General features: G+C 36.2%; 1 protein-coding gene across 3 annotated transcripts; it reads right to left on the bottom strand.

The window, feature by feature from the left end:
* Positions 1–919: 919 nt before the first annotated feature.
* Positions 920–25151, bottom strand: LOC113109711 (dihydropyrimidinase-related protein 2). 3 transcript variants are annotated; one of them, XM_026273451.1, is made up of 15 exons: positions 24535–25151; positions 23801–24067; positions 14805–14893; positions 14427–14611; positions 13186–13350; positions 12985–13046; positions 11676–11756; positions 11256–11324; positions 9414–9534; positions 8909–9065; positions 7552–7693; positions 7164–7334; positions 3818–3997; positions 2996–3161; positions 920–2864 (listed from the first exon to the last, which is right to left on the bottom strand). In XM_026273451.1, exons 2-15 carry the CDS (start codon positions 24050–24052, stop codon positions 2773–2775), a joined length of 1932 nt encoding a protein of 643 aa, XP_026129236.1. In that variant the 5' UTR covers positions 24053–24067; positions 24535–25151; the 3' UTR covers positions 920–2772. The 3 variants fall into 3 exon arrangements, with proteins under 3 accessions (XP_026129236.1, XP_026129235.1, XP_026129237.1); XM_026273450.1 differs by having other exon boundaries at positions 23801–25151; XM_026273452.1 differs by lacking the exons at positions 23801–24067; positions 24535–25151 and adding an exon at positions 21288–21566.
* Between the last annotated feature and the right edge of the window lie 1658 nt (positions 25152–26809).

Genomic DNA, 26809 nt, shown 5'->3' with positions numbered 1-26809 from the left:
GAAAGTCCATTTAGCAGCTCCATATCCTCAGTTTGGAACAGTCAGCTGTGTGTCTTCCAGTACACAGTAAGTATACAACAACCAAGCAGCATTAAACATTTAAGTTTAAACCCTGTCAGCGCTGGAATGAATCAGAGCTTGTGTGTGTGTGTGTGTGTGTGTGTGTGTGTATTTCTCTGTTGAGTCACAGAGGAAAAGGCAAGCAATGGAGAATGATGATACCGGCCAAGATTTTGCCGATGTGCATGAGGGAAAAGAAAACAGCTGGAGGACGGGTTTACTAAATGAAAAACAGACTAGCCTATACAAAAAAAAGTCCAGCCATTGCTAATCCATAGTGAGATTTAAGCAAGGCACATTAAAACCAGTTAATGTCTTTTTATTAACATTTTTACTTTCTATCATCCCTTCTTTGTCTGAGCTGAACATAAGCTATAGCACCAGCCACAAAATGTGGATTATCATTACTTACATATATCTAACTAATCTATAATGTACTTATAAGCAGATAAAACACTTCAAACATCTTTCTCCTAACAGCAAAATAATTAAAAATATTGATGACTAATCTGGTACTACACTGTTATTTGTCCAATCAAATGCTTTCTAGAAAGACTGTGTCCCTCCCCCAATACCAAACAACCAACTTGTGTTACTAACTAAATTACATACCTAAAGCCTGGTTCTTTCAAAAAAGAGATGATCCTTTCAGTGTTTCTAGTCCAAACTTCTTGTTTCAAAAGGAAATGCGTCAAACACGGAAGAAAACTGATACTGTGCTAGCTGTATTAGCTAACCTAGATTACTAGCTTTTTAAGACGTTTTTTTTTTAGGTTGGAAGAAGCTTGAAAGAAAAACAGATACAAAATTATAAACTCTCATTCATTCTTTGATAAAATAAAATAACACCACAAATACATGGAGCTGCCACAGGTGCAGTTGCTGAAAATCACCTTTAACTTATAACGTTTATTTTTATAATACTATTACAGTATGTTGCATTTTACTACGTCACTAAAATGGATTTTGACATTAAAAATGGCGCTGTGATAACTCATTCTTTTAAAAGCCTTTCAAAAGCACTATGACGAGTCAAGAGAAAAATCTGGCACCTTTGTATCGGTTAACCGGCTATTTTACTTTTAACAGCCTTTGAGTTGTTTTGAACAAAAAACATGAACAAGCTCTTGTAGAAGTACTCAACATGATCAGCACATCTCAGGCACAGCTTGGAGTTAAAGTTACAAAAGACACATTAGCATGAGGTCTGCGATACTACATTAGTTGACATAGAAACTAGCGGCATAGTCACTCCGTCAAATCTCAAAACTTACATGGCACATTTGTATAGCGCTGCAACCAAACTTACAGAAACAACCATCTGGGGGTTTGACTGTCAGCCCAAAGTTTACTTAGAATGCGTGGAGCCCAGTTTTTCTTATCATGTGTAACTCTTTAAACTTAGCTCACGCATGAGTTTTTTTTTTTTTGCACTTTTTTTGCACTAATTACTTTGTCCACAAGGTGGCAACATGCCAAGTTTTAAATTCTACTCCACATGTGTCGTGCGGCTATTTTTGTGCACGCTATGAAATTAAATAAACGTTGAAAGGCATATGTTCGGCTGTAAACATTCGGCAAGTGTTTGCGTTAAGACTTAAGTATACTTTGGGCTTTAGTGCATCAGGAAATCGCTGCTAATTTCACGAAGTTACATTCACGTTGTTGTTTAAAAGTGACGTAACGGCATTTCCTCTAGCTAACTTTTGGAAGCTAAAAAGAAATTGTAACTTTTTAACTCACAACTCAGACTTCTTTCGACAGTTCTGACACAAATTAAAAAATCTTCATTAGCTAAACAGCTCACTTTTTTGCATGACCAAATACAAACGTGTCTTTATCCTCTTCTTAAATTTTACATATTACAGCAGCTTTCGCAAATGCCAATTTGATGCCAAAACAGAGGAGGTTTTCACCCAAAACCATCTGCGGTCCTCTCTTATTTTCTCCAACTTTACTAAGCTATTTGTTTTTAAATGCGGTTTCTTCTTCAGTAACATTAACAGTGTTACCTAAATATCTCTAGTTGTGAAACAACACATGGTTTTTAATCAGCGACCACTGGAAAAGCTTTCTTTTATTGACTGGTACAGAAATTATCGCACTGAATGCCACGGAAAGGGCATGGGCGGAATACGGTCAGGTGTTCATACTGATGTAAACTGAATGTTTGAGTAAAAAACATAATAAAAGATTCCCAAAAATTACAACATTCCTAATATAATAGACTTTTAGCCACAATGACACAAGAAAGCCTGTACTCTAACCCTTACCTTATTAATAAGTAACAATGATAAACAGCTTCTCTAATACACGCACTTGATCCCTCTGATTTCAAAAAGCAAATAAAGTTAAATACAAAAATGATAACATGACTTGTGGTGGGTAGAAAGTACAGTATAAAAATCATACAATCAGAAGTGCTCAAATGTGGATGTTACATTTATTCCTTCTCTCTTCACACGAGGCAAATACTTTGTTTTGTTGTTTGTTATTTTTCTCTATAGATGTCTCCTTTAGGAAGTGGTGCACGGTTGGGAAAAGAAAAACAATGGAATCGGGCGAGAGCTCAGGGGTTGGGAGACTAGGGAGTGGAGAATCATAGGCCCTGTGGAGGGTTCTTGATGTGACACTGTGGCCTCAGCAAACACCTCCATTGTAGACATCCCTCCCCCCCAACCCCCTATTTTCCTTTTGACTGGAGGAGGGCGTCTAGCCCAGGCTGGTGATGTTGGCCCTGCCACCAGGGGGCGCAACGATGCGCTGAGTGTTACGACGGGGGATGTTGTCATCAATCTGAGAGCCTGAAATAAGACAAATCAAAAGGAAATCAATCCTATGGTGTATAAATATTTAAACATGATGACAAAGTTCCAGACAAGTGATCAAAACGAATGTATTTTTTGGTTTATTTCGATTTTTGCTAAGTGCTCACCGGAGAGGCTGAAGCCGGACTGGTGCAGGTTGCGGACCGGTTGAGCGGGCTGCTTGGCAGGAGAGGTTTTGGCAGAGGAAGCAGGAGTCACAGCTTTGGGCGTCACTGAGACTTCACAGACCGGCCCATCGTAGAGACCCCGCGGGACGCCCCTCAGTTCAGCAAGCTACAAAACAACAGTGTATGATACTGTAAATAAAACACAGCAAATCTGATAACCTCAAACATTTATGAATCTACAGTTAAACACTAGTGAAGAAAACAGGCATGACATTTTAATTTATGAATAAGTATATTTACAGAATAAATGTGCCATCTATTTATTTATTTATGAAAAATACATATGTATATTTTTTAATCAGTATTCTATAAAACCAACAATAAAAACAATTACATATAATGAACAAAAGATATACAGCAGAAATACTCATAATAACAGTAATAAACAAAAATAAAAGTAATTCAAAACATAATATAACATAACATATATTCAAACATAATATTCAGTACAATAATACTTGTAAAAACACTAATTGATTGTATGTGTGTGTGGGACATATATATATATATATATATATATATAATTATTATTATTATTATTATTATACACACACACACACAAAATATTCTTCACTAAAACTAATAAAAAAATTAAAAATACTAATAATAAGATTCTATACAAATCATATTGTAATACACAAAATATATCAGCTAAAAATACTAGTAATAATAATCAATAACAAAATATGGTCACTAATGGATTGTTTATCCAGAAATTTCAGAAAAGCTGAGGAAATAAAGTAGGTTGAATCTATAACTCACCCTGCTGCGAGCCTTTATCCTCTTGTAGACATAGTCAGGGAAGGGTTTGCGGGTCACGTAGCGGCCGGACCCCTCAGTGGTGTGGAGGTTCCCCTCCTCCAGCACGATCTTTCCCTGGCTGATGACCACCAGAGGCGCCCCACGCACCTCAGTGCCCTCGAAGATGTTGTACTCCACCGCCTGGAAAACAAGAAGCAACAACATCACACTAACAACACAGAACAAGAACAACCTCCTGCTGATTTACAAACATTCCCAACATGTAGCATTTTAGAAGCAAGAAATCATTACACAAACAATCCAAATCCCTTCCACATACTGAAGCATGATGTTCCAGTTGAAATAGAAGTGATGTTGCATGTTGGGAATCATTATTGATCCTTTCAGACAGCTATTTAAACAATATGTCAGGACCCATACCAGTTTAGAAATACAGTGCAAAGAAAACAAGGAATGCTGGAAATAAGATGGCACGAACGAGGGAGGAAGTATATTAAAGTTTACAGGGTGTGTGTGCTGGCAAAAGAGTGACCACCCTTTTAAATGCTACTGGCACTTTGCTAAAAGCAATACAGTTCGTCCCACAAGACCTAAAAACAGCAGCAGAGTCTGATAATCCACACACACATGCTAACACACCTACACCACAGTTCTGAATAAAAAACTGTTTTCTTAATCAGGACTTTTGTTTTGTTTCCTAGGAACATTTTCTAGACATAAAAAAAAAAATATATATATATATAAATTGACTTGAGAAGCGGAATCGTGTAAATATTAAGACATAGAAGTTTCTCACACTCGCCAAAGCTGTTTATTTGATTATATATTTATATATAATCAAATATATATACAGTATATATATATATACAGTATATATACAGTAAAAAGTAATATTAAGAAATATTATTGTAATGTCATTCCACCAGTCTTCAGTGTCATAATTGCTTTGCTGTTGTTGAATGTTTTAGTGGACACAGTGTTACATTCTTCTGTAATAATGTAAAATATTTACTGCAAGTTTGATCCATTTAATGCATCCTTGTTTAATAAAAGTAAAAGGTTCTTTTAAAAACTCTTAGTGACCTCACACTTTTGAACAGAAGTGTATCGTCAGTGATTATATATTAAATAAATTAAAAAAAATATATATTTGTTGAAATAACATTTTTTTTTGTCTAAAGCATAATTCTTACAATATTTAGTGAGGTTTATGCTTATAATAAAGGGGACAAAACTGTTTGTATATGTGATTTAAAAAAGCCCAGATACATATTTTAATAAGTCCAGATACATATTTAAAAAAAACAAGTATATTTTTTATTATTCATTATTATACATTGCATTACTTATTATAAATTGATTATTATTATATAATCTAAATAGCTTTAAAAATAAATATATAAAATTATAAATTACATAAATGAGTTAATTAGTAATGCTATTATTAATTATAAATGTAAATAATAACTGTAATGTGTATTAAAATTATTTGTATATATGTATTATTTACATATAATGACAGAATTTTAATTTTGGGTGAACCATCCCTTTAAGATATTTGCAACAAATCTCTTAAAAAGGTGATTCACCCAAAATAAAAATTATGTCATTAAAGGGTTAGTTCACCCAAAAATCAAAATAATGTTATTAATAACTGTTAATAACACAGTTTAAGATATTTTAGATTTAGTCCGAGAGCTCTCAGTCCCTCCATTGAAACTGTGTGTACGGTATACTGTCCATGTCCAGAAAGGTAAGAAAAACATCATCAAAATATTCTCATTCTCGAGTCATGAACTGTTTCTGTCAGATGCGTCCGATCTGAGAACCGAGGAGCTGATGATACTGCGCATGTGTGATTCAGCGTGAAGCAGACTGACACACAGAGCGTCTGAACTGAACTGATTCTTTTGGTGATTGATTCTGAACTGATTCTGTGATAGTGTTATGAGCGCAGGTAAACCGAAGGCTTGAATCAAGGGCAATCATCGCCAATGACGTCATTACGTCGAGCGCAAAAGAACCGGTGAACCGTTTTCTTCAACCGGTTTATTGAATCGAACTGTCCAAAAAAACTACTGGTGATCCGAACACCAATGCAACCGGTTCTTGACTCGAGAACGAGTCAATCCTTTGTTCGTTATCTGGCTCGGCTCGGTGTTCATCTTCAGTTCTCTCTTCACAGCAGTTCAGTCAGTGTACTGTTTGAGTCAATGAATTACTCCGGGATATTGGTTTGTTTGAACTCAGAGGGAGTGTCAGCCACATTAAAAAAGTTAACAGCTTAAGTCATTTGTGGATTAATGCGTATTGGAGACGTGAAACTTTTAAAACGATTCAGTTCGATTTGGTGAACTGGTTCAAGAAGATCCGTTTACATCGAATGATTCGTTCGTGAACCGGATATCATACACTGCAGTGAACTCTCTCACAACAGACACGGAAGAGAAGACAATGATGAATAAAGTCGTAGTTTTTGTTATTTTTGGACCAAAATGTATTTTAGATGCTTCAATAAGTTCTAACTGACCCTCTGATGTCACATGGACTACTTTAATGATTTTTTTCTCACCTTTCTGGACATGGACAGTATACCGTACACACAGCTTCAATGGAGGGACTGAGAGCTCTCGGACTAAATCTAAAATATCTTTAACTGTGTTCCGAAGATAAACGGAGGTCTCACAGGTTTAGAAAAACATGAGGGTGAGTTAATAATGACATAATTTAGATTATTGGGTGAACTTACCCTTTAATTACTCACCCTCATGTCGTTCCAAACCCGCAAGACCTTCGTTCATCTTTGTCACAAATAAATATATTTTTAAGGCCCAGAAAGGAAGTAAGGACATTGCTAAAATAGTCCCTATAACTTCTTAAAACTAAGACTGAACTGCTTACGCCACTGCTTACATCACACCTTTAATATTTAAATTATATTAATACATTATTTAGGATATTTATCTAACACACTTTTGCTTATAAACTAATCTTTAGACATGAAGTTAAACAAAATCCACCAAACAAAAGAATACAACTCTTGAAAGCCAGTGTGTTATAATCTCACAAACACAAAGAGAAGACATTAAAAAAAGATCCTCATGGTTGTGTGTTGTGTGCACTGTTACGCCTCCAAAGCAGGAGGGAACCATCAATTACCCAGCAGAGCTGAGAATGACATCACTCGCATGAGTAACACAACCCACACCCAACATTCGGTCAGAAGAGCCAGAGTGCTCTGGTCAGGACTGCAACCACCTTCACAAGAACACATCTTTCCTCAATGGTAACTACACCGAGGGACGTAAATCACATAAACACCAATGAATCCCGCACACGAACTCACCAGATTGTGGCTCTTCGCTGAGATGATCTTCGTGACATCAGGGTCCCACAGAACCAGATCGGCGTCTGAACCCACGGCGATGCGGCCCTTGCGTGGGTACAAGTTGAAGATCTTAGCGGCGTTGGTGCTGGTGACGGCCACAAACTGATTTTCGTCCATTTTTCCAGTTACCTATGAACGAGGGGGACCGCCGGGAGAGATGACAGTTTGTCTCGGTTGTGTTTGTGTTCACTTGAGTGTGCTTGTCTGTTCGGCTGGGACTATTTAGACTCACATGACCACTGACTGATTTTGTTTACATGACTGAAGGAAGTGTAGATGCTGCACTGTTGCAGCTTGTGATTTAATGGCTCTCCTTATTATTTGCATACTAGTATTTCTGCCTCACCACACATTTGTCCCAGATGATGGACATCCGTTCTTCAGTGCCGTTGGTTCCTTCGGGGATGAGGGTGAAGTCGTCTTTGCCCACAGCTCTCTGGGCGGTGTTAAAGGTGCAGTGAGCGCTTCCTGTCACCTGCAGATCTCCACTGAAGCAGGAAGTGGGAGAGGAGTAAGTTTCAAGTTGGGACCAAATGATTGAGTCTATTCTACAAACATTTATATTTATCCACTTAGCGAACCCTTTTCACAATAGTGTCCTCTTTAAATGAAATAATCTCAGAGCAAACACGTTCTAAAATCCAATGTTTTAAATTCACACTGTTTTGGCCCTAAAAGTGCCTCAGATTTAATAATAATAATAATAATAATAATAATAATAATAATAATAATAATGTATTAAATGATTTATCCATTGGATATCTGGATATTGTTATTATTAGTAGTAGTAGCATAATAAATTGGTAAAAATAAATTAAATACTAAAAATATTATGATCATATAATATTTTTTAGTACAAAACATTATTATTATTATTTTTGCCTTTCAATTGATACTAATAACTACTACTACTACTACTATTGAGAATAATTATTTATATTATATTAATATTGCTGATATAAATACATACAAAAATGCAATAATTTTATTATGTAGTTAAATTGCTTTCTAATAAAATACTATAATAATCATTACAATAATACAATTAATAATGTTAATAATATACTGCATTTTATATATATATATATATATATATATATATATATATATATATATATATATATATATATATATATATATATATATATATCATTTGAAATAATAATAACAATTAAAAATGATGATAATAATAGTTATGTTGGTAATTAAAAACAAAACAATTATTTCCTCAATCTATTTCATTTCTTACAATATTATGTTATATATATTATTTGATAAATATAATGTAATAAATAACAATTCTAATAATAATAATAATAGTTAATTTCTAATAAAACCCAAAACAAAACAATAACTTCTTCAATTTAGTCATTATTAATTTTTCACTTTAAATATTATTTCATGGTAATAATACTTGTATTATTATTTTTTACTAAACGCATCTTTATAAATAAAATGTACTGCAGACTTCTAGTCAACTCCTAAAGTTAAAGCCACCCTTCAGTTCACTTTGAAGTCATTTGAGGTAATATGGATCACACACACATTAGCCACTTCTTGTATTTATTATTATTTTTTTTTATTAACTGCTCTCAGACCCCACAAATGAACCAGTTTTATTTCTTATGATACACTAATTACAGGGCTCCACCACCGTAGCAAATCAAATCAGTGATGCATGCTACAAATAAACAGCATACTACCATGATAGCAGTGAGTTGAGATAGTCCGGTGTGGTGGGATCCGGACTCAAGGGTGGAGACGTGACGTAGGCGGCGGCCTTGGCCCAGTTCTTGCTCCAATAGTGTGAGCCGTCCGTACCAAGACTAGCTGTGATTGGCTCTCCATACACAACGGTGCCTAAATGGTTCAAAGATACCGAATTAGGAATAGGCATATATCATTTCACTGTAATTCCCTTGCCCTGATTCTGGAGCCCGACCACTATGATGTCATTTCTTGCTGTCGAGCCAAGAACAGCTGAGTCATAGATGCTGTATTATTATATTTTTTTTGCAGGACTGCAATGCATCGCAGTTCATAAAACCTGCCTCGCTTGTCCAGACTTAATAATAATACCTCATTTTAATGGAATTAGATCAAACCGCCTCAGAATGTTCTTCCGTGGTGGTAATTCAACCTTAAATGTTTCCACTAGGTTTGGTTCCATTGAAGTCTCGCCATATTGAAAATGGAGTTGGGTCCCACCTTTCTTCCTGGCCTGGGCGATGACATCAGCGGCACTCTTGCTCATCACTTTGGTGATGTAAAGAGGGCAGTTGGTCTGATTGGCCACTGTTACGGAGCGGTTCACTGCCTCCGCCTCCACCTAAACGATCAATACGGCCAAGTCAGCACACATTTTCTTGGAAAAACTTGGGAAAACGGACGACTTTTCCCAGAATTCCCTGCCATTTACAGTCTTGTTCAAAATAATAGCAGTACAATGTGACTAACCAGAATAATCAAGGTTTTTCGTATATTTTTTATTGCTACGTGGCAAACAAGTTACCAGTAGGTTCAGTAGATTCTCAGAAAACAAATGAGACCCAGCATTCATGATATGCTCGCTCTTAAGGCTGTGCAATTGGGCAATTAGTTGAATTAGTTGAAAGGGTTGTGTTCAAAAAAATAGCAGTGTGGCATTCAGTCACTGAGGTCATCAATTTTGTGAAGAAACAGGTGTGAATCAGGTGGCCCCTATTTAAGGATGAAGCCAACACTTGTTGAACATGCATTTGAAAGCTGAGGAAAATGGGTCGTTCAAGACATTGTTCAGAAGAACAGCGTACTTTGATTAAAAAGTTGATTAGAGAGGGGAAAACCTATAAAGAGGTGCAAAAAATGATAGGCTGTTCAGCTAAAATGATCTCCAATGCCTTAAAATGGAGAGCAAAACCAGAGAGACGTGGAAGAAAACGGAAGACAACCATCAAAATGGATAGAAGAATAACCAGAATGGCAAAGGCTCAGCCAATGATCACCTCCAGGATGATCAAAGACAGTCTGGAGTTACCTGTAAGTACTGTGACAGTTAGAAGACGTCTGTGTGAAGCTAATCTATTTTCAAGAATCCCCCGCAAAGTCCCTCTGTTAAAAAAAAGGCATGTGCAGAAGAGGTTACAATTTGCCAAAGAACACATCAACTGGCCTAAAGAGAAATGGAGGAACATTTTGTGGACTGATGAGAGTAAAATTGTTCTTTTTGGGTCCAAGGGCCACAGGCAGTTTGTGAGACGACCCCCAAACTCTGAATTCAAGCCACAGTACACAGTGAAGACAGTGAAGCATGGAGGTGCAAGCATCATGATATGGGCATGTTTCTCCTACTATGGTGTTGGGCCTATTTATCGCATACCAGGGATCATGGATCAGTTTGCATATGTTAAAATACTTGAAGAGGTCATGTTGCCCTATGCTGAAGAGGACATGCCCTTGAAATGGTTGTTTCAACAAGACAATGACCCAAAACACACTAGTAAACGGGCAAAGTCTTGGTTCCAAACCAACAAAATTAATGTTATGGAGTGGCCAGCCCAATCTCCAGACCTTAATCCAATTGAGAACTTGTGGGGTGATATCAAAAATGCTGTTTCTGAAGCAAAACCAAGAAATGTGAATGAATTGTGGAATGTTGTTAAAGAATCATGGAGTGGAATAACAGCTGAGAGGTGCCACAAGTTGGTTGACTCCATGCCACACAGATGTCAAGCAGTTTTAAAAAACTGTGGTCATACAACTAAATATTAGTTTAGTGATTCACAGGATTGCTAAATCCCAGAAAAAAAAAATGTTTGTACAAAATAGTTTTGAGTTTGTACAGTCAAAGGTAGACACTGCTATTTTTTTGAACACACCCCTTTCAACTAATTGCCCAATTGCACAGCCTTAAGAGCGTGCATATCATGAATGCTGGGTCTTGTTTGTTTTCTGACAATCTACTGAACCTACTGGTAACTTGTTTGCCACGTAGCAATAAAAAATATACTAAAAACCTTGATTATTCTGGTTAGTCACATTGTACTGCTATTATTTTGAACAATACTGTACCTCCTCTGGATGACTGAGGACATGTCCCTCTGGTCCAGTGATCCCCAACTCCAAAACCCTGCGCTGCTCCTGTTGAAAGAAAGACGAGCAGCAAACGAGTAGCATGAGATCGCTGAATCTTTCAGTAATGATGTCATAGTCTCAATATATACTGTACATTTTGGAAATGTCTTCATTACAAAGAGTTTGCTTATCTTGATCATGACAAATACACATGACCGTGAGCCAAAAGTCATCTGCAATGAATTATATCAGCCTCACATAGGAATATTTGCGTTGGTTTTGCTTGCCAGTATAAAGTCTGAGCGTTGGTTGTGGAGCATGTGTTTTGATTTAACATCTCCAAACGGTTTATTGTTGATAATAACTCTGAGTAATGGAGCTCAGTGCTGGACGGTGCAGCCTGGCTGAAGATCTGACCTCGGCTATGATGTCTCCGTTCTCAGCGTGGACCTGAGCGATGGCCCCGAGGTCCCGGATGACGCTGAACACTTCGTAGATCTGCACATAAACACACAGTTGAAGTCACACAAATGCTGACACTCAGAAAGGAATGGCAAATGGCGGATCATGGTTAAAACAGATGCAACGATCACTGGCAGACTATTCAAGCATCATCTGTTTATAAATTGCCAAGGGACTCTGTTAAGATTTCCTAACTTTTCCTGTTCTTTTTTTTTTTTTTTTTTGGCACAGTTGTCATTAGTAATTACAACTTAACCTCCCAAGCCCCCAGAAACTTGGTACAGTGCCACCTTAAAGTGGTACCATGGTTCTGTGATGTTAACAGATGGCAGAATTTTTTTAAAAAACATTTTGACTGCCAAATTCAATGTTTCACAAATACGAATTAAGGTATTCTCTGGGAGAAATCATGTTTTATTTTTAGATACACTGAAGTACAATACTGATATATACTTACCAAAAACAAAAACAGCTGTTTAAATATGGTAAATATAAAAATATGGTACTACTACTGTAGTTTTTATGGTCAGGTTTTTCCACAAAAAAAAAAAAAAAATCTAATGAAATGTCTAAATGAATGGCCAAAGTAATGAATGGAGTTGCTAGTCAGGATTCCTTTTCAGAAAATAAATGCTGCATTAAATTGCAAACAAAGAAAGAAAGAAAGTACTTAAAATTACCATGGTGCATGTCTAAAACCTTGGAAATCACATGATATTTTGTGAGTGCACAGGAAGGCAAAGTCACGATACATTGCAAAATAAATAAATACATAGGTAACACTTTATTTTACAGTGTCCTTGTTACACATTATGTACTTACTATTTTAATAACAATAAATTATGCACAATGTAATTAGCCCTAAGCCAAACCCTAATTCTAAAGGGTGCTAGGTTAGAGCGAGCTCTTGTACTTTTACAAACCCTAACCCTAAAGTAAGTACATGTAGTCAATTAATATTATTCAGTACCTAAATGTATAATATATATATATATATATATATATATATATATATATATATATATATATATATATATATATACAATACAATTTAAATATTTATAAAATATATTTATTTTGTATATAAATATATAAAGTATTTTAAGGACCATTTAAATATTCTGCATTATTGTTCCAAAAAACATACTTAATTTTACTAATTTTTTTTTTAGGTTAAATATGACCTGGGTTTGTTTTTGGCAGGTTTCAAGAGACTAATCGTAAGATACATGTAAGAAGGTAGAAAGCATGGAGGAAGCCATACCTGGGAATCAGTGAGCTGGAACACATCTTTGTAAGCCAGGTAGACGAGGAAAGAGTTAACGCCTGCACACAAAGCCGGGGATGAAATTAGAGAGGGCAATGAATGAGCCGTGAGACATCAGTGAAACAGCGCAGAAGCAGAATTCCTGAGCGATGCAGTATTCTCCAGCTCTAGCAGATACAGATGTTGACAGTGGTTTACCGTGATCTTTGACGAGTGCCTCCATCTCCTCTTGAACACCCTTGTGCCATTCGGTGATGTCCACGTGAAGAGAATAGTCACAGCACGCTTTGCTGTCCGCCCATTCGCGCCACTGATTGAAGGCCGACATCAGACTCGTCCCGGGTTCAGAAACCACATGATCAACTGTTCACACACACAAACACACACAGCGGTTAGGCAGATATTAAAGAGCTCCTACGGATTAATAAGTACTCTGAAATGAGGGCGACGGAGAAGTTAAAACAGTCTTGTGCTATTTTAAGCACACTGTCTCCATCCTGTCTGCACTGCTGTCAGGCACGGACGATGACGGCTGCATCATCAACAATACAGGTGACTCAGCAAAACAATACAGCTTTCAGAGCACATAGGAAAAGGCGACAGTTCATGAAAAGCTGCTCTAATAATAGCTTAAAGGAATAGTTCACCTAAAAATTTTAATTGGTAACCAGTCAGTTGCTGGTAGCCATTGACATCCTATATTATGTAGGGCCCAATGAAATCTGTTTTATTTATTAAAAACGTACCACCTTAATTTCTTAATTAAGCAATTTATGAAAAGTAAAAAAATAAATAAAAAAAAGGCCCTATGAATTGTTTTTTTTCTCCATCAAATTCAAAGTTTTTTTTTTTTTTTTTTAACCAAATTCTGCTTTTAAATAATTTTCTGGATTCAATTTTAATTGCTTCGTTAACTATTAATAATCCAAACATCTCTAATCAACTGATTTTATTTAAAATATATATATATATATATATATATATATATATATATATATATATATATATATATATATATATATATATATATATATATTTATTATTATTTGTGGGTTTTATTTTTATTTTTTTAATACTGTGTTTGGTATTTTCCAAACAATACATTTTTCAGCTAAATAAATTCAGATAAAAAAAAAAAAAACAATCTTGAAATTATTTATTTAAAAATATAGTATTTAATAACAGTAGTCCATTAACTTTAACAACGTTTTTGAAAGATTGCCAACTCCAGGAAGCGTTTTAGCTAAAATATGTATTGTATGTATGGAAATTACATTTTTAATTTTAATACGGGGTATGGTCATTGTGCTACTTTGGGGGCTACTTTAGATTGTTGATATGCTAGATACTGGGTGGTTGATATGCAAACAGCAGCTAGCCCTGGCTCAGTTTCTTCAGTTTCAACAAACTCATCACACTAAGCACAGCTGGATGCATACTGATCATGGTGGTTCCTCCGGCCAGCGCAGCGCGGGTGCCTTGATAGAAGTCATCGGCAGCAGTCATGCCCCTGTCAGGCATCTGGAAGCGTGTGTGCACGTCAATGCCACCCGGCATCACCATGCGCCCATGAGCATCGATGGTTTTCACCCCGCCAGGCACTATCAGATTCTCTCCGATCTGCCTGTGAGTGAAATATAAAAAATAAATATGAGTTATACAATCTGAGCAATCTAAATTTAATTTTAGGGGACAAATTTCAAGGGCTATTTCATTATCTCTTCATGTATCATCTGATATAAAGGCATATTATGCACACATTAACCTTAAAATCTTACTACTAAAGAAACAGTTCAGCTAATATATTTTACACTCACTTGATCAGGCCATCTTCCATATAGATGTCGGCACAGAACGACTGATCATCGTTCACAATCTTCCCCCCTTTAATCAAGAGACGGTCACTCTGCAACACCAGATAATAGTCGCTTTAGTATCCTATTGCAGTACAAGTGCAAATTGTCTGTTCACCTTAAATATAGACATTAAATATAGACGTTTCGTGAATATAGATTCAAGTAAAATAGAAAATCCATCCAGAAACCTGTAAATCAGAGCTTCTAGCTACTGTATATTATTTTAGCTTCTAGCTTCACTACAGCATCACCCACATTCTTCATAAGCGGCATCAGTGGATTCTCTGGTCTTTGCTATTAAAAACAGATGTTCACCATGGAACATTTATCTGTCACCGCACTACAGTGTGCTCAACTGAACCTGGAAGACAATGATTCACCCTTACTATCTGAGCTGATTGCTATTTCTACTATAATGTGTACTGCATTAGAGAATGGGGTTTTGATACATCTCAGTTACTCAAGTCTTTCAAAGCTGTTCATCAAACTTATTCATTCATCAATTTGATCAATTCATTCAGTCACCATTTCTATAGGTTAATCAGATAATATTTTCTGTTATGAGTGAGTTACCGAATAATACACTCAACTAATTTGATAAAACACAAGACCTAAAAACCCATTGAGACTTATTAATTTTATGCATATTTAAAGGTAACCTATTATGCCCCTTTTTACAAGCTGTAATATAAGTCTAGGTTGTCCCAAGAATGTGTCTGTGAAGTTTCAGCTCAAAACACTCCACAGTTCATTTATTAAATAATTTGGAAATGCCTATTTTGGGTGGAAGCAGAAACATGCTGTCACATTTTCTTGATTGGTATGCACCGGGGACATGATTATACCACTTAAACACGGAAAAAGTCAGATTTTCATGACATGTCACCTTTTACAAATATACTGAAAAGCATCATATAATTGTGCCATTATTATATCCTTGTTGTGAACAAGACTGACTCACATGCTGAACTGAAGAAACTAATGCAGATAATAATTTTAATGTATTAATTGTTTAATTCATTCACAAACAAGATTCTGTGAAGGGGATGTGCTTGTTAAATAGGTCCAGCCCACTGAAATGCTACTTTACACACCAAACCCCAATTCTACTGGTTTGCACTACAATAAAGGCAGGAAAGCAATCACACTTCAATGAATGAAAAATATGAGACAGTACAAAGAAGTGACCAAGAATTAATTGTTACTTATTAACTTGTGTATTATTTACTAAATATATATAATAGTTTTATTGTAAATAAATGTTTATTGATTTATTTACAAACTAAATATATTTTATTTTATAAAATGTTTATATTTTTTTCTTTAGGTGTTTATTTACTTATTTATTTATTACTACCCAAAGATATTTAAATAAATATTAATAATAAATCATTTAATACACAAACAAGTGAAAACACATCTCTTCCATCTACACTTGACCCTCTAACACTAGCGCTCTCTATTATATTTCTATTTTATCTACTTGTTTTCTATTTATTTATTAAAAGACTTGACCCTCTTGACTACGGTTTTTCATCTTGTTTAAAAAAGGACCCTCTAACACCAGCGTTCTCTATTTGTTTATACATGTATATATTTATATTTATTTATTTGCTTTATCGCTACAGGAAATAAATGTCAATATTTATAATAAAATGCTCACCTTTCTGTAGTAATTTAATAAATAATTAGCAAACAAGCGATCATCTTTATATAGAACAAAATACTGTCTCATTCAGTGAAGGGAATGTGTTTGTTTAATTGATTCAACCAATAAAATGCTTCTTCACAACATGGTCCCAAATGCTATTGACTTGTGCTATATTCAGGCTTCAGAGGCATGAAAGTCTCATGCTTCAGTGAATGAAAAACAAGAAAGAATGGAAAAAAGTTCCAAAACACTCATCGGGTTATCTTAATGTCAAAACTTGTCCTCGGAAACATGTTTCCTCAATTTGTACGCTTTATTCAAGTTCCAAGCAATAAGTGAATTAGACGAAAATAGTATCTTTCGATCGTTCCCAACAGCATCATGCAGTATGCAGGCTAAAGTTGGCTAGACAACCCTGGTACAGACCCTTCCGCCACCACCCAGGAATCTCTTTACATTCAGGGCCCCAGAAGAACGGCCATTTTTCTGAAAGGGGAGCGGTGGAATAATTCCGGTCACAAGGCCCTCTGCACCGCACGGGGACAAAGGCAGCTCTGTCTGCGTTTCTGCCTCTTTGCGTGCTTGTTGGCAACCCAGCAACATGAGGCCCTGGGTGGCTTCCCAAGCCCTGCCCTGATTCACTTAGCGATGAAAGCAAATACTCCAGTGACCTGACATCTCCTACTACACATCCCACAACAAGAAAAACAACCCAACTGAACCCAAACAGGGCCTCATTTGCTCTCATATACCTTAAATCTTTCAATTTATAGAAAAACCAACACCAGCTTCTACAGAGGACGAATGCTTTCTACTTTCCAGGTCCAGATCTTTGCCGAGGGGCTTCTGGGACCAGGCGAGTGGCTTTGGCGGTTGGCCACACTCAACAGCTGCTTTATAACATGCATTACATAACCCAGGCAATCACAGCCATCCATTTCCTCTGTCTGCATGCACAAGCCGACCAATCGGAGCCATCGATGCTGAGCAAAGGCATTATGACATTGTCAGAAAGGTTGCAATGTTAATTAGAGGAAATGTGGACTCCATGACCTGATCTGGAGCTCGTTTTGGATCTTTTCCAAAGTGCTGGATGCTTAGTGCATGAGAGCACTGACAGGAAGTCTTCAGGTCAGCATGTTTATTTTACTGCACGCACATAAATGATAATGGAAGTTTAAACAGGCAGTTTAGTGTCCATGAACATCAAACCATAAAGGACGTCACATTTGAGATCTGAAGCTAATTTGCGCGTAATAATAATCCATATTGACCAACTTCCAGGCTTTGGGTTAAACCGCTCGCAATTCCATCCCTCAGTCGTTTAGAAACGGATTTAGCTGAGCCGGATTCTAGCTGCCAGGTCGATCCGTTTATGATCCTCTTAAAGGAAAGCCGAAAGTGTGGCTTGACTGTTTGCGTGCTTGGTGCCTTTTTCCCCTCTGAGGCACAAACGTAGCCGTTATGAATGGAAATCTTGTATGTTGTGAGGAAACACACTCCTGGCAGACTGCTTGATACGAGTCAGAGAGGAGATTGGGAGAGGCACAACAGCAGGTCAGCAGTCATTCTGGGACAGATCACTGGGTTGCACTGGAGCTGCTGCGGTTGCCATGGAAACCAGACAACTAGACTCAGGAGGGTTTTTTTTATTCAGAATTTTACACTGTATTACAATCGAAAACTACAGAAACATGCAAAGGATTATGTAATTTTATTTTTTTATAAATATTTAATTCCTTAAACATTTTTGTTTATTTAAGAATTAATTTGTTTGTTTTTGTTTTTATATTCATTTCTTATATAAGTTTATCTATACATTACATTTTTTACTTAAATTTATTGAATAAAGATCATATTTAATTTTATTTATAATATTTATTTACTTAAATAAATTAAATTACTTACTTTATTTACTTTCCTAATGTAAATTACCACACATGATGATGAATGTTTAAAATAAAACTTTGATCTTTCATAACATGTATCAAATAATTGTATAATTAATATAAGTAAATAATTAACTGACTAACGCAAAATATATAAATAAAAAAAACTTTCATCTGTTAAGTAAATAAATTAATAAATACTGTAAATAATTAATTAAATATTAATTTATTTACCTAATACAAATAATAGTTTATCTTAAATATATATTCATTTATTAAAAATGACATTTTATTTTAATAAATATTTCCTTTATTAAAGCGATTTAAGTTCCACAGAAAGATAGTAAAAATTTCCCTTAGTAAATAAATAACAAATTACTTGAGTAATTAATAAAAGAGTACTAAATGAATATATAATAATAAATTAATACATATTGTAAATACATACATATTACATTCACATACTTGCATATTATTAACAAATATGTATACAAAATAAAACTAATAGTTATAACTTATAATTGTAATAAATGTTTGTGTTAACTTTTGCTTTTCTTAAATAATTATTTATTAAATTACTACTATATTTAAAATACATTTTTATTATTATTTCTGTAGTTATTAAATAATTGAGTAAAGTGAACATAAATTAATTAATTAATTAATTCCCATTTTTATGTAAACATTTTCTCTAGGTAAATGATTATTGAAACACTACAGAAAATTATACATATTTTCTTTTATTAATTTGTAATATTTCTGTAGTAATTAAATAATCGAGTAAAAGAGAAAATAAATGACTGAATGAATAATTAAATCAATTACATAAATATTAAAACTATTATCTTTGTTTAGTAAATAAATAAACATTGAATAATAATATTTCAAAAAAACAAAAAAAAAACAACAACACTTGTTTACATTTTTTTTAGTTCTCTATTTACTTATGATTTTCTTTTCTTTTAATCTTTTAGATCTTACTGACACAGAAAGCAGATGTAATAAGTGGTGACATAACAACGCCTGTCAGTGATTAACATGAAAACAAGTGAATTTGACAATACAGTCAAAGAATGTATGAACATAAAGATTCTTCTCTGATATCTGACCTCATAACTACAGCTGAAAGTGACCAGGCAGGGGGAGAACATTCATCTTCTCAAGAAGGTGTCACCCTCCTCCGTCTGTCTGTGCAGCTGACCAATGCAGCTGGTCCACCCCGACCCACCCATCAACCACCCCAGCGCCCTCCAGCCGACCAGCCATGCTGCCATATGCTTGTGTGTCAACTAAGTCTGGGTCTATATATGACCTGGGTCTATTTAAATCACAGGAAATACAGATCTAAGATGGACAGTCCATCAATTGTTCATAAATATCCTCTCTACGAACAATTCACCTAATTGTGCTGAAGCTTTCAGGAGGACAGAGTTTATGCATGAGGTCTTTGGGTCACATTGTGCTTGGGAGGTCTCTGCATGAATTCCACTACAGTCCAAGGGGCGATGACTGACGGGGCCAAGCTGTGACTACAGCTAGAACGGACGCAACAAGTAAAAATCGACCGAGCGACCTCTGCGCTATTTGATGTCAATCAACAGATCCGTTTGGAAGTGAGTCAAATTCCATTCCCATTACTTTCCCAGACATCCATGTGCCATAGACGCAACACTAAATAGGCCACTGTAAAAAAACGCCACTGTAATAGGGGTGTGGCACACACATACACACACACACACACACACACACACACACACACAGCTTTAGGCAACCCTACAAGCATTTCTCTCAGATAGCTCATTCTTCTTGCTTATTTTTCCTTGCCACCATCTAAATGTATTCTCAGCTGCACATTTTAGTCTTTTTTAATCTTTTTTTTGCATGCGATCCTGCACGTGCTACTCTGTGACTGGCCTATCTCCAACCTCTTAGATCTTACTGAGAGCTGGATGCGGTTTCCTTGACATGCTGGATGGAAACCACAGCCCACCTACTTCTCATTCAACATCGCTTAGGGAATCTGAAAGGGTGTCCTAATGCTCTCGCCCAAACCTCAACCCAAAGAGCTTCCTTTGAAAAGAAACAAAGGCACACCCGCCATCAGCCGAGCCGAGTGGGAGCTCCATTCGACCGTCTCCGAACAGCTATTTCCAGCATGGTTTACTCTAAAACAGATCAAATTAGGTGCATTGTGATGTCATGTGGATATGTCATAATCAGATGGGTGGGGAAGCATGATGATGTCTGTTCTATTGTGACAATCATTTCAATACAAGGCTTGAGCAAATGCACAAATATATAGAAGTATGGGGCATTAAGCTATTATAAATCAAACCTACAGGCTTGAGGAAGGAAATCTGCTCATTTTCCCCTTGGTTTGCAATGCGTTTTTCCATGATCCACGTTGTGTTCGCGTCAGTCACAATCGGTCAGACAGTTGCTCTCTCATAACTGCTTGATTTAATGCATCTACTAAACACACGTTAGAACGTAATGGTTTATTCGCTACACATTGTCTCGCTTGACGCGAGCGACGCGACGTAAGCAGAAAAACAGCTTCATTAATTAAATAAGGAGCGTTCCGGTTTTGTAGCGTCGCGGTTGGAGATGGGGCGTGAATTTCATAAGAGTCCTAGAACGCAATGCCATGCTGCAGTACTGCTTCAAGACATAAATCAAACACCCTGACAGCTTAATTTCGCTAAAACATCACAAGTATACCGGCTCCAAGCACCTGAGCAACGCAATGTAACGTAGCTACGCGGAGCAGGGGATCAGCGAGCGTTGCGTTTAGATCAGCCTTCGCGCAAACCAAATAGCTGCATTTATTATCACAATATTTAAACTACTTCTAAACATGCTTTAAACTTAGTAAATAATCAAAGAAGATATTCCATAACTCACGGTTATGCGGGGAATATTCTTCTTGCCCTGATAGCCAGACATCTTCTTTATGCTCTATTCCCTTTGATGAACCGTTATCACTGTGATAATGGATGCAACGCTCTGTTTGGGAGGGGAAATGGCTTGGTTTAAGACCTTTAGGGATTAGGAGGCGAACGGAGGAGGTTAAAGCGCTAGAAATGTAGAGGACAAAGGACCTGTGCCCAATATCTCCTCTCCACTGATGCACCTAGTCCACCCAGAGAGTCTGAGACAAAACGAGAGATTTTCACAGCGGAGAGCAGCGCGCATGCGCACAACCCCGCCCTGGATAGCCAGCAGCTCCTCCTCTGAGTCCACAGAGGCTGACCAATGATTCAGACAATGGGTTTAATGGCACACACCGATCAGAGTTTGCAAACCAAAACTGTGCGATGAATAATAAACATAATTTGTATGCAAACGATTATGCAGATTAATAAGAGTGTCAATGACATGGCACTTTCTTTTCTGGACTAATTGATAAAAAAAAAAAAATGGATTTACTGAGATTAACAATGATTTCACACACACACACACACACACACACACACACACACACACACACACACACACACACACACACACACATACACAAATTTAAGGCAGATATATCTTAGGGAAATGTAGATGTACATAATATATTATTCAATATGTATTCTATTATATATATATATATATATATATATATATATATATATATATATATATATATATATATATATATATATATATATATATAGATTGATAGATATAGATATATAGATCTTCGTTATATTATTCATTGTTCAGGATATATGTATAAATTATCTTACAGTATTATTTAATTCTAAACAAACTAAAAAATATCAACACAGTCAATAAGAAAATAATATTCAAATAGATTAATACGATAGATCAACTAATATAAAAAAAAATGTTTATGCAAAGGCTTGTAACCCTAAGAAAACGTCTTGATATTCATGATGCAAGCATTTTTGTCAAATCATTTTTCCTTTGAGTATTATGTTTGAAAATAAGTGGTTCGATAAGTTGTATGCACAGTTATCAAATAAATGTGACTTAAAGACTTTTAAACTTGAAAGAAGTCACTTGAGTGGTAATAAAACAATTTATGTTTGCAGGTTTTAGCTCTAGGAATTTGTAATACCACACATAATGCCTTCTTAAAGTTAATCTTTTGCCCCAGACATTACTTTATTAATATGCAAACACTACAGCTCAATATCCGGGTCCTTCTGGCTGCTTTGGGCTCAGTGCAGCAGACCTAAACATGCTATTGATCTCTGCAGTCATTAAGGCCTATCAGTGAAGAGAGAAAAAAAGCATAAGAGTGGCTTTAAATCACACTTGCCAAACATAGAACATTTTCCTGTTTGGTATGCTGTGTGACAGAGCGTTTTCTTGACTACAGGATCATGTTACCATGTATAAATGCACTGAATCATATCATCTGACAACATTCAGTGAAAAGGCTATATAATTTTCTCCTCTTAAATGAAAAAGGAGGGTAATTCTGAATATAATTCTGAGTGGAGGTGATTCTGAGTCATATGATCTTTTTAACAGGTCCCAAGTTATTGCTCTTAAAGCCCCATTGGGGCGTACTTCAATCAAAGCTCAGCATCACTGTCAGTGTAGCTATGGTTACCGCATCCAGATACCAAGGCCCACACATACTGCCTCTTGAATTATTGGGCTCTTAGGAACAACTGGACTCTAAAAAATCTTACTGAATGTTTTAATCATCATTATTTTTAAGGTTTGTACACTTCTTTTTTTTTTTTTTTAAACAAAAAAAAAAATTACCTGTTGCTAGAAGGGCTGCATTTTATTTCTAAATAAATTACTGGTAGTTCTAAACTTTGTTATGTATAACATGAAAGACGTTTTATGTATAATTTACCTTTTATTCTGTGAGAACAGCAAATATTCAAGGCTTAATATAATTCATAATTTTATTCAACTTCAACAAGAAATATTGCAGTCAGCTATTAGCACAAAATAAACCCAGATGGTGACCACATTTTGTAACATCCTAAAGGGACATATTTTATGATAATAATCACCTCACTGTACATTATCTCACATATTTCTACATACTCAATAAATAGACATGGAGTTGAAATTATTCTGTCATATGAGACCACAGAGAGATACAACTATGAAACTAGCAGTTTAACAGATAGATTGCTAGGTAAAGAGTCAGCTATAAAGTTTGGATGTTATTATACACAAATATTTGACAACAACATTGTGACTGACTGATCAGAATCAAGTATTTAGCACATTATTAGCTGTGTATTATGGACTGCAAATTAACAGAACATTAAAAAAAAAAATTATATTATATATATATGATCACTACAATAAAGCTTTTTGTCTGGTTGATTGTTATTATAAGCAAAAGAGGCTGCATCTGAATGAAGATTGCTTTATGCACCAGTGTTAATGTTTCCACCCACATGACTGTGCACAATCCCTGCAGCTCTTACCTCGTCGTTTAGGTTCTGCAGAATCTCTTTTCCAGTACTTCTCCTGATCTCCACCTTTCGTGGTTTGGTGATATCCTTCTGCCTCTCGATCACTCGACTTTTCCCTGAGGACAGCGAGTCAAAGTCCAGCGTCTTGTTCTCCGCCGAACCCTCCACTGGGCAGAACATGCCACAGAATTTCTGCCGTGGCTGGTTGGGGCTGGAGCTCCCCATGTTCTGGAAGAACGCAGGCACATCTCCGGCAGCAGACATTTCTCTCAGTGAATACTGTCAGATGGATGCAAAGGCACGTAAACCTCCGGCTAGAGAGCTCTGTGGACACTAAATGTTAGCTTCCCCATTGGGAGGCGAGACACAACATTGCAAGTGAGGCGAGGAGGCTCCTATAGATGTTAGAGAAATCTTAAAGGAATACTAACGGAATGTAAACATTTAAATGAAGTGACATAATAAAAACAAAACATTTTTGACTGCATGAGTCGCCAAAACAATACATTTTATTATCCACAACATTCAGCCCTGAGTATTAATATACAATTAGTCGCAAAACCATTTAGAAAAGATGCCTACTCATGTTGAACAATCTGCTGAACAATACAATAACACGAAGAATGAATGCAAATAAACGTGGACCGTGCAAATGATGTTGTTATTAAACGATACCCATCAGGATTTGATAGTATTATATCTACTGAAGCGATGACAAACATTCAGAGAAAATCCAGAGATGTTACCGTATAGACGTGAGACCGACGGAGGATGAGGTGACGCTCTGCTGGAGAGAGGAGAGGAGAAACAGCGGAAGTGATGCGGAGTTTTGAGGGTTAACGATGTAATGTGTCCATATCTGAGGGCTTTTTCCCCGGATGAATTGTCACTTACTGCCTATTGTGAGATACCTTTGTTAGCATTCGCTCTGTGTGTTTAAGGAACACGCTGTGGATGTGGAACACAAAGAGAAATGTATGGTCGGCGTAGTCGCAGAATAGATAATGACTCTTAATTTTTATTATTTTAATTTTAGTCGTCGCCCCGTTGATAGTTGAAGTGCCACGCCCATGCAGGTTAAAGTTAAGGGCGCTGTCCGTTCAGCACCACGCGCCGGAGCATAGGAACGACTCACTGTACATGATCGGGGTTATGAGTGGAAGTTCACACAGGACCCGTTCCTATCTCCGTCTGAGCTATTTTTATACACACATGTCAGATGGGCGTACAGTAGCCTATATGTACAGTATTTGACCGTTTAAAGAAGGGGAATTTAACGACTCAATTTTTGTTTTCTGGATTATTTTGGTAGTTATGAGGAAAAATATGTTTTGTGAAATGTGACTATCCACATTATGAGACAATTTGAGGAAAAAAAAGTACACACACACACACACACACACACACATATACATATATATATATATATATATATATATATATATATATGTGTGTGTGTGTGTGTATGTATGTATATACACACACACAGACACACAAAACAAAACAACCTATAAAATAAAATAAAAAACAAAAAATAATTGTATATTTTAAAACAGACAACTTAAAACAGACACTTTTGTCTTTAATTTTTTTTATATTTATATATACATATGCAGTATACACACACACACACACACACACACACACGCACACGCATATAGGCAATAGCCTAATTTTAGTAGGCCAAAATATATTAGCCAAACTATATTAGCAGTTCATCAATTCTGTTCGAACAAAATGTTAAATGTGATTCAGTGAGTCAGTAACTGATTCAAGGTGTGTTGTTGTTGTTGTTGTTGTTTTTTGAGCTGGTGAAAAGAACCGTCTCAAAATAATCAGTCGTTCAGAAATCGGAATCCTGGTCACGTTGTAGCGCTATGTTTTGAATCATTGGAAAGATCGGACACAAGATTAATTAGCTCTGGAGTCGGTCTGCACTGAAGAACGGCTGACATCATTCGTTTTAATGAGACATAAAAAAAAAGTCATTCGTTTTTACTTTACAAAGAAGAACCATTAAAGAGATTAATTAAAAAGAATCCAAGCACAAGAGTAATTCGTTGGGTAATCTAGTTATTCTGAGAATATTGAATACAGAGTTCATTTTGAAGTAAAAAAAAAAGCTAAGAAGTTTTGCTATTATTATTATTATTATTATTATTTTTCATTTGGCATTGTTTGCTGCCTATGTTTATAAACAAATATTAGGCGGTGGAACATTTCTCACTGGAGACTCGCGCTCTGTGTGCTTCTCCAAAGCAGCCTCACAGTAACAGCTCCAAAAGCCCAGTTTCCATAACAACAACATGTTTCCCCTCACCCGAGCTCCCTGTCTCTGAGGCTGCTGGACCGAGGGGGAGAACGTGAGAAAGACAGTTTGTGCCACAAAAGGAACAAAAGATCAACCCGTTTCATTCATTTCTCAGACTTGCATACATAAAACTGACGCTGCAAAGAGAGAACTTTAGAGACGTTTCCAAGCCACTTCCCTGGTTAACAGAAGTCATTATGTGGCTTAGATAATGGCATTGTTTTGGAGCACAACACACACACACACACACACACACACGCAAGCATGCATACTTCAGTCATCATTGACTACGGAACCTCAGAACACCTGTTTCAGCCAATCACAAGACGGGAAAATCAAGCACAGCTCCTCCCACTTCAGCCTATGCGGTAGAATATGGGACTCAAAGGAATTCCAGCCAAATGTACACACAAAGTTGCTAAATGTGACAAATGATTTAGAACATTTAATCTCGTATACTTCTGACTGGTGTATAGCTGTGTGAACATGGCACACTTGGATAAAATAAGATGCAATTAATTATGGAAAAACAACATGCCGATCCACTGTATTGTGATCTAATTTGCATGGCTGTGCTCAGTATGAAAACGCCCTGCAGGTTGCAGCAACTGCTGACTCATCAATCATTTGGCTTCTGCAATGCTATTTAAAAGCGCTGAGAAACCTGACAGCGGCAAACTGTTGGGGAAAAAAGATGTGTAGTTGTAGGC

Source organism: Carassius auratus, chromosome 10 (assembly GCF_003368295.1).
Source record: "Carassius auratus strain Wakin chromosome 10, ASM336829v1, whole genome shotgun sequence".
NCBI lineage: Eukaryota > Metazoa > Chordata > Actinopteri > Cypriniformes > Cyprinidae > Carassius > Carassius auratus.
Note: the sequence above shows the minus strand (reverse complement) of the source record. Positions and strands in the feature narration are given on the sequence as shown.

Coding starts and splice junctions, on each gene's coding strand:
- LOC113109711 (XM_026273450.1), bottom strand. CDS start 24,052: ATGTCTGCTGCCGGAGATGTGCCTGCGTTCTTCCAGAACATGGGGAGC. Junction 14,612..14,804: donor ATGGAAGATGGCCTGATCAA/GTGAGTGTAAAA, acceptor TTTCACTCACAG/GCAGATCGGAGAGAATCTGA. Junction 9,066..9,413: donor CGCCCAGGCCAGGAAGAAAG/GTGGGACCCAAC, acceptor TGAACCATTTAG/GCACCGTTGTGTATGGAGAG.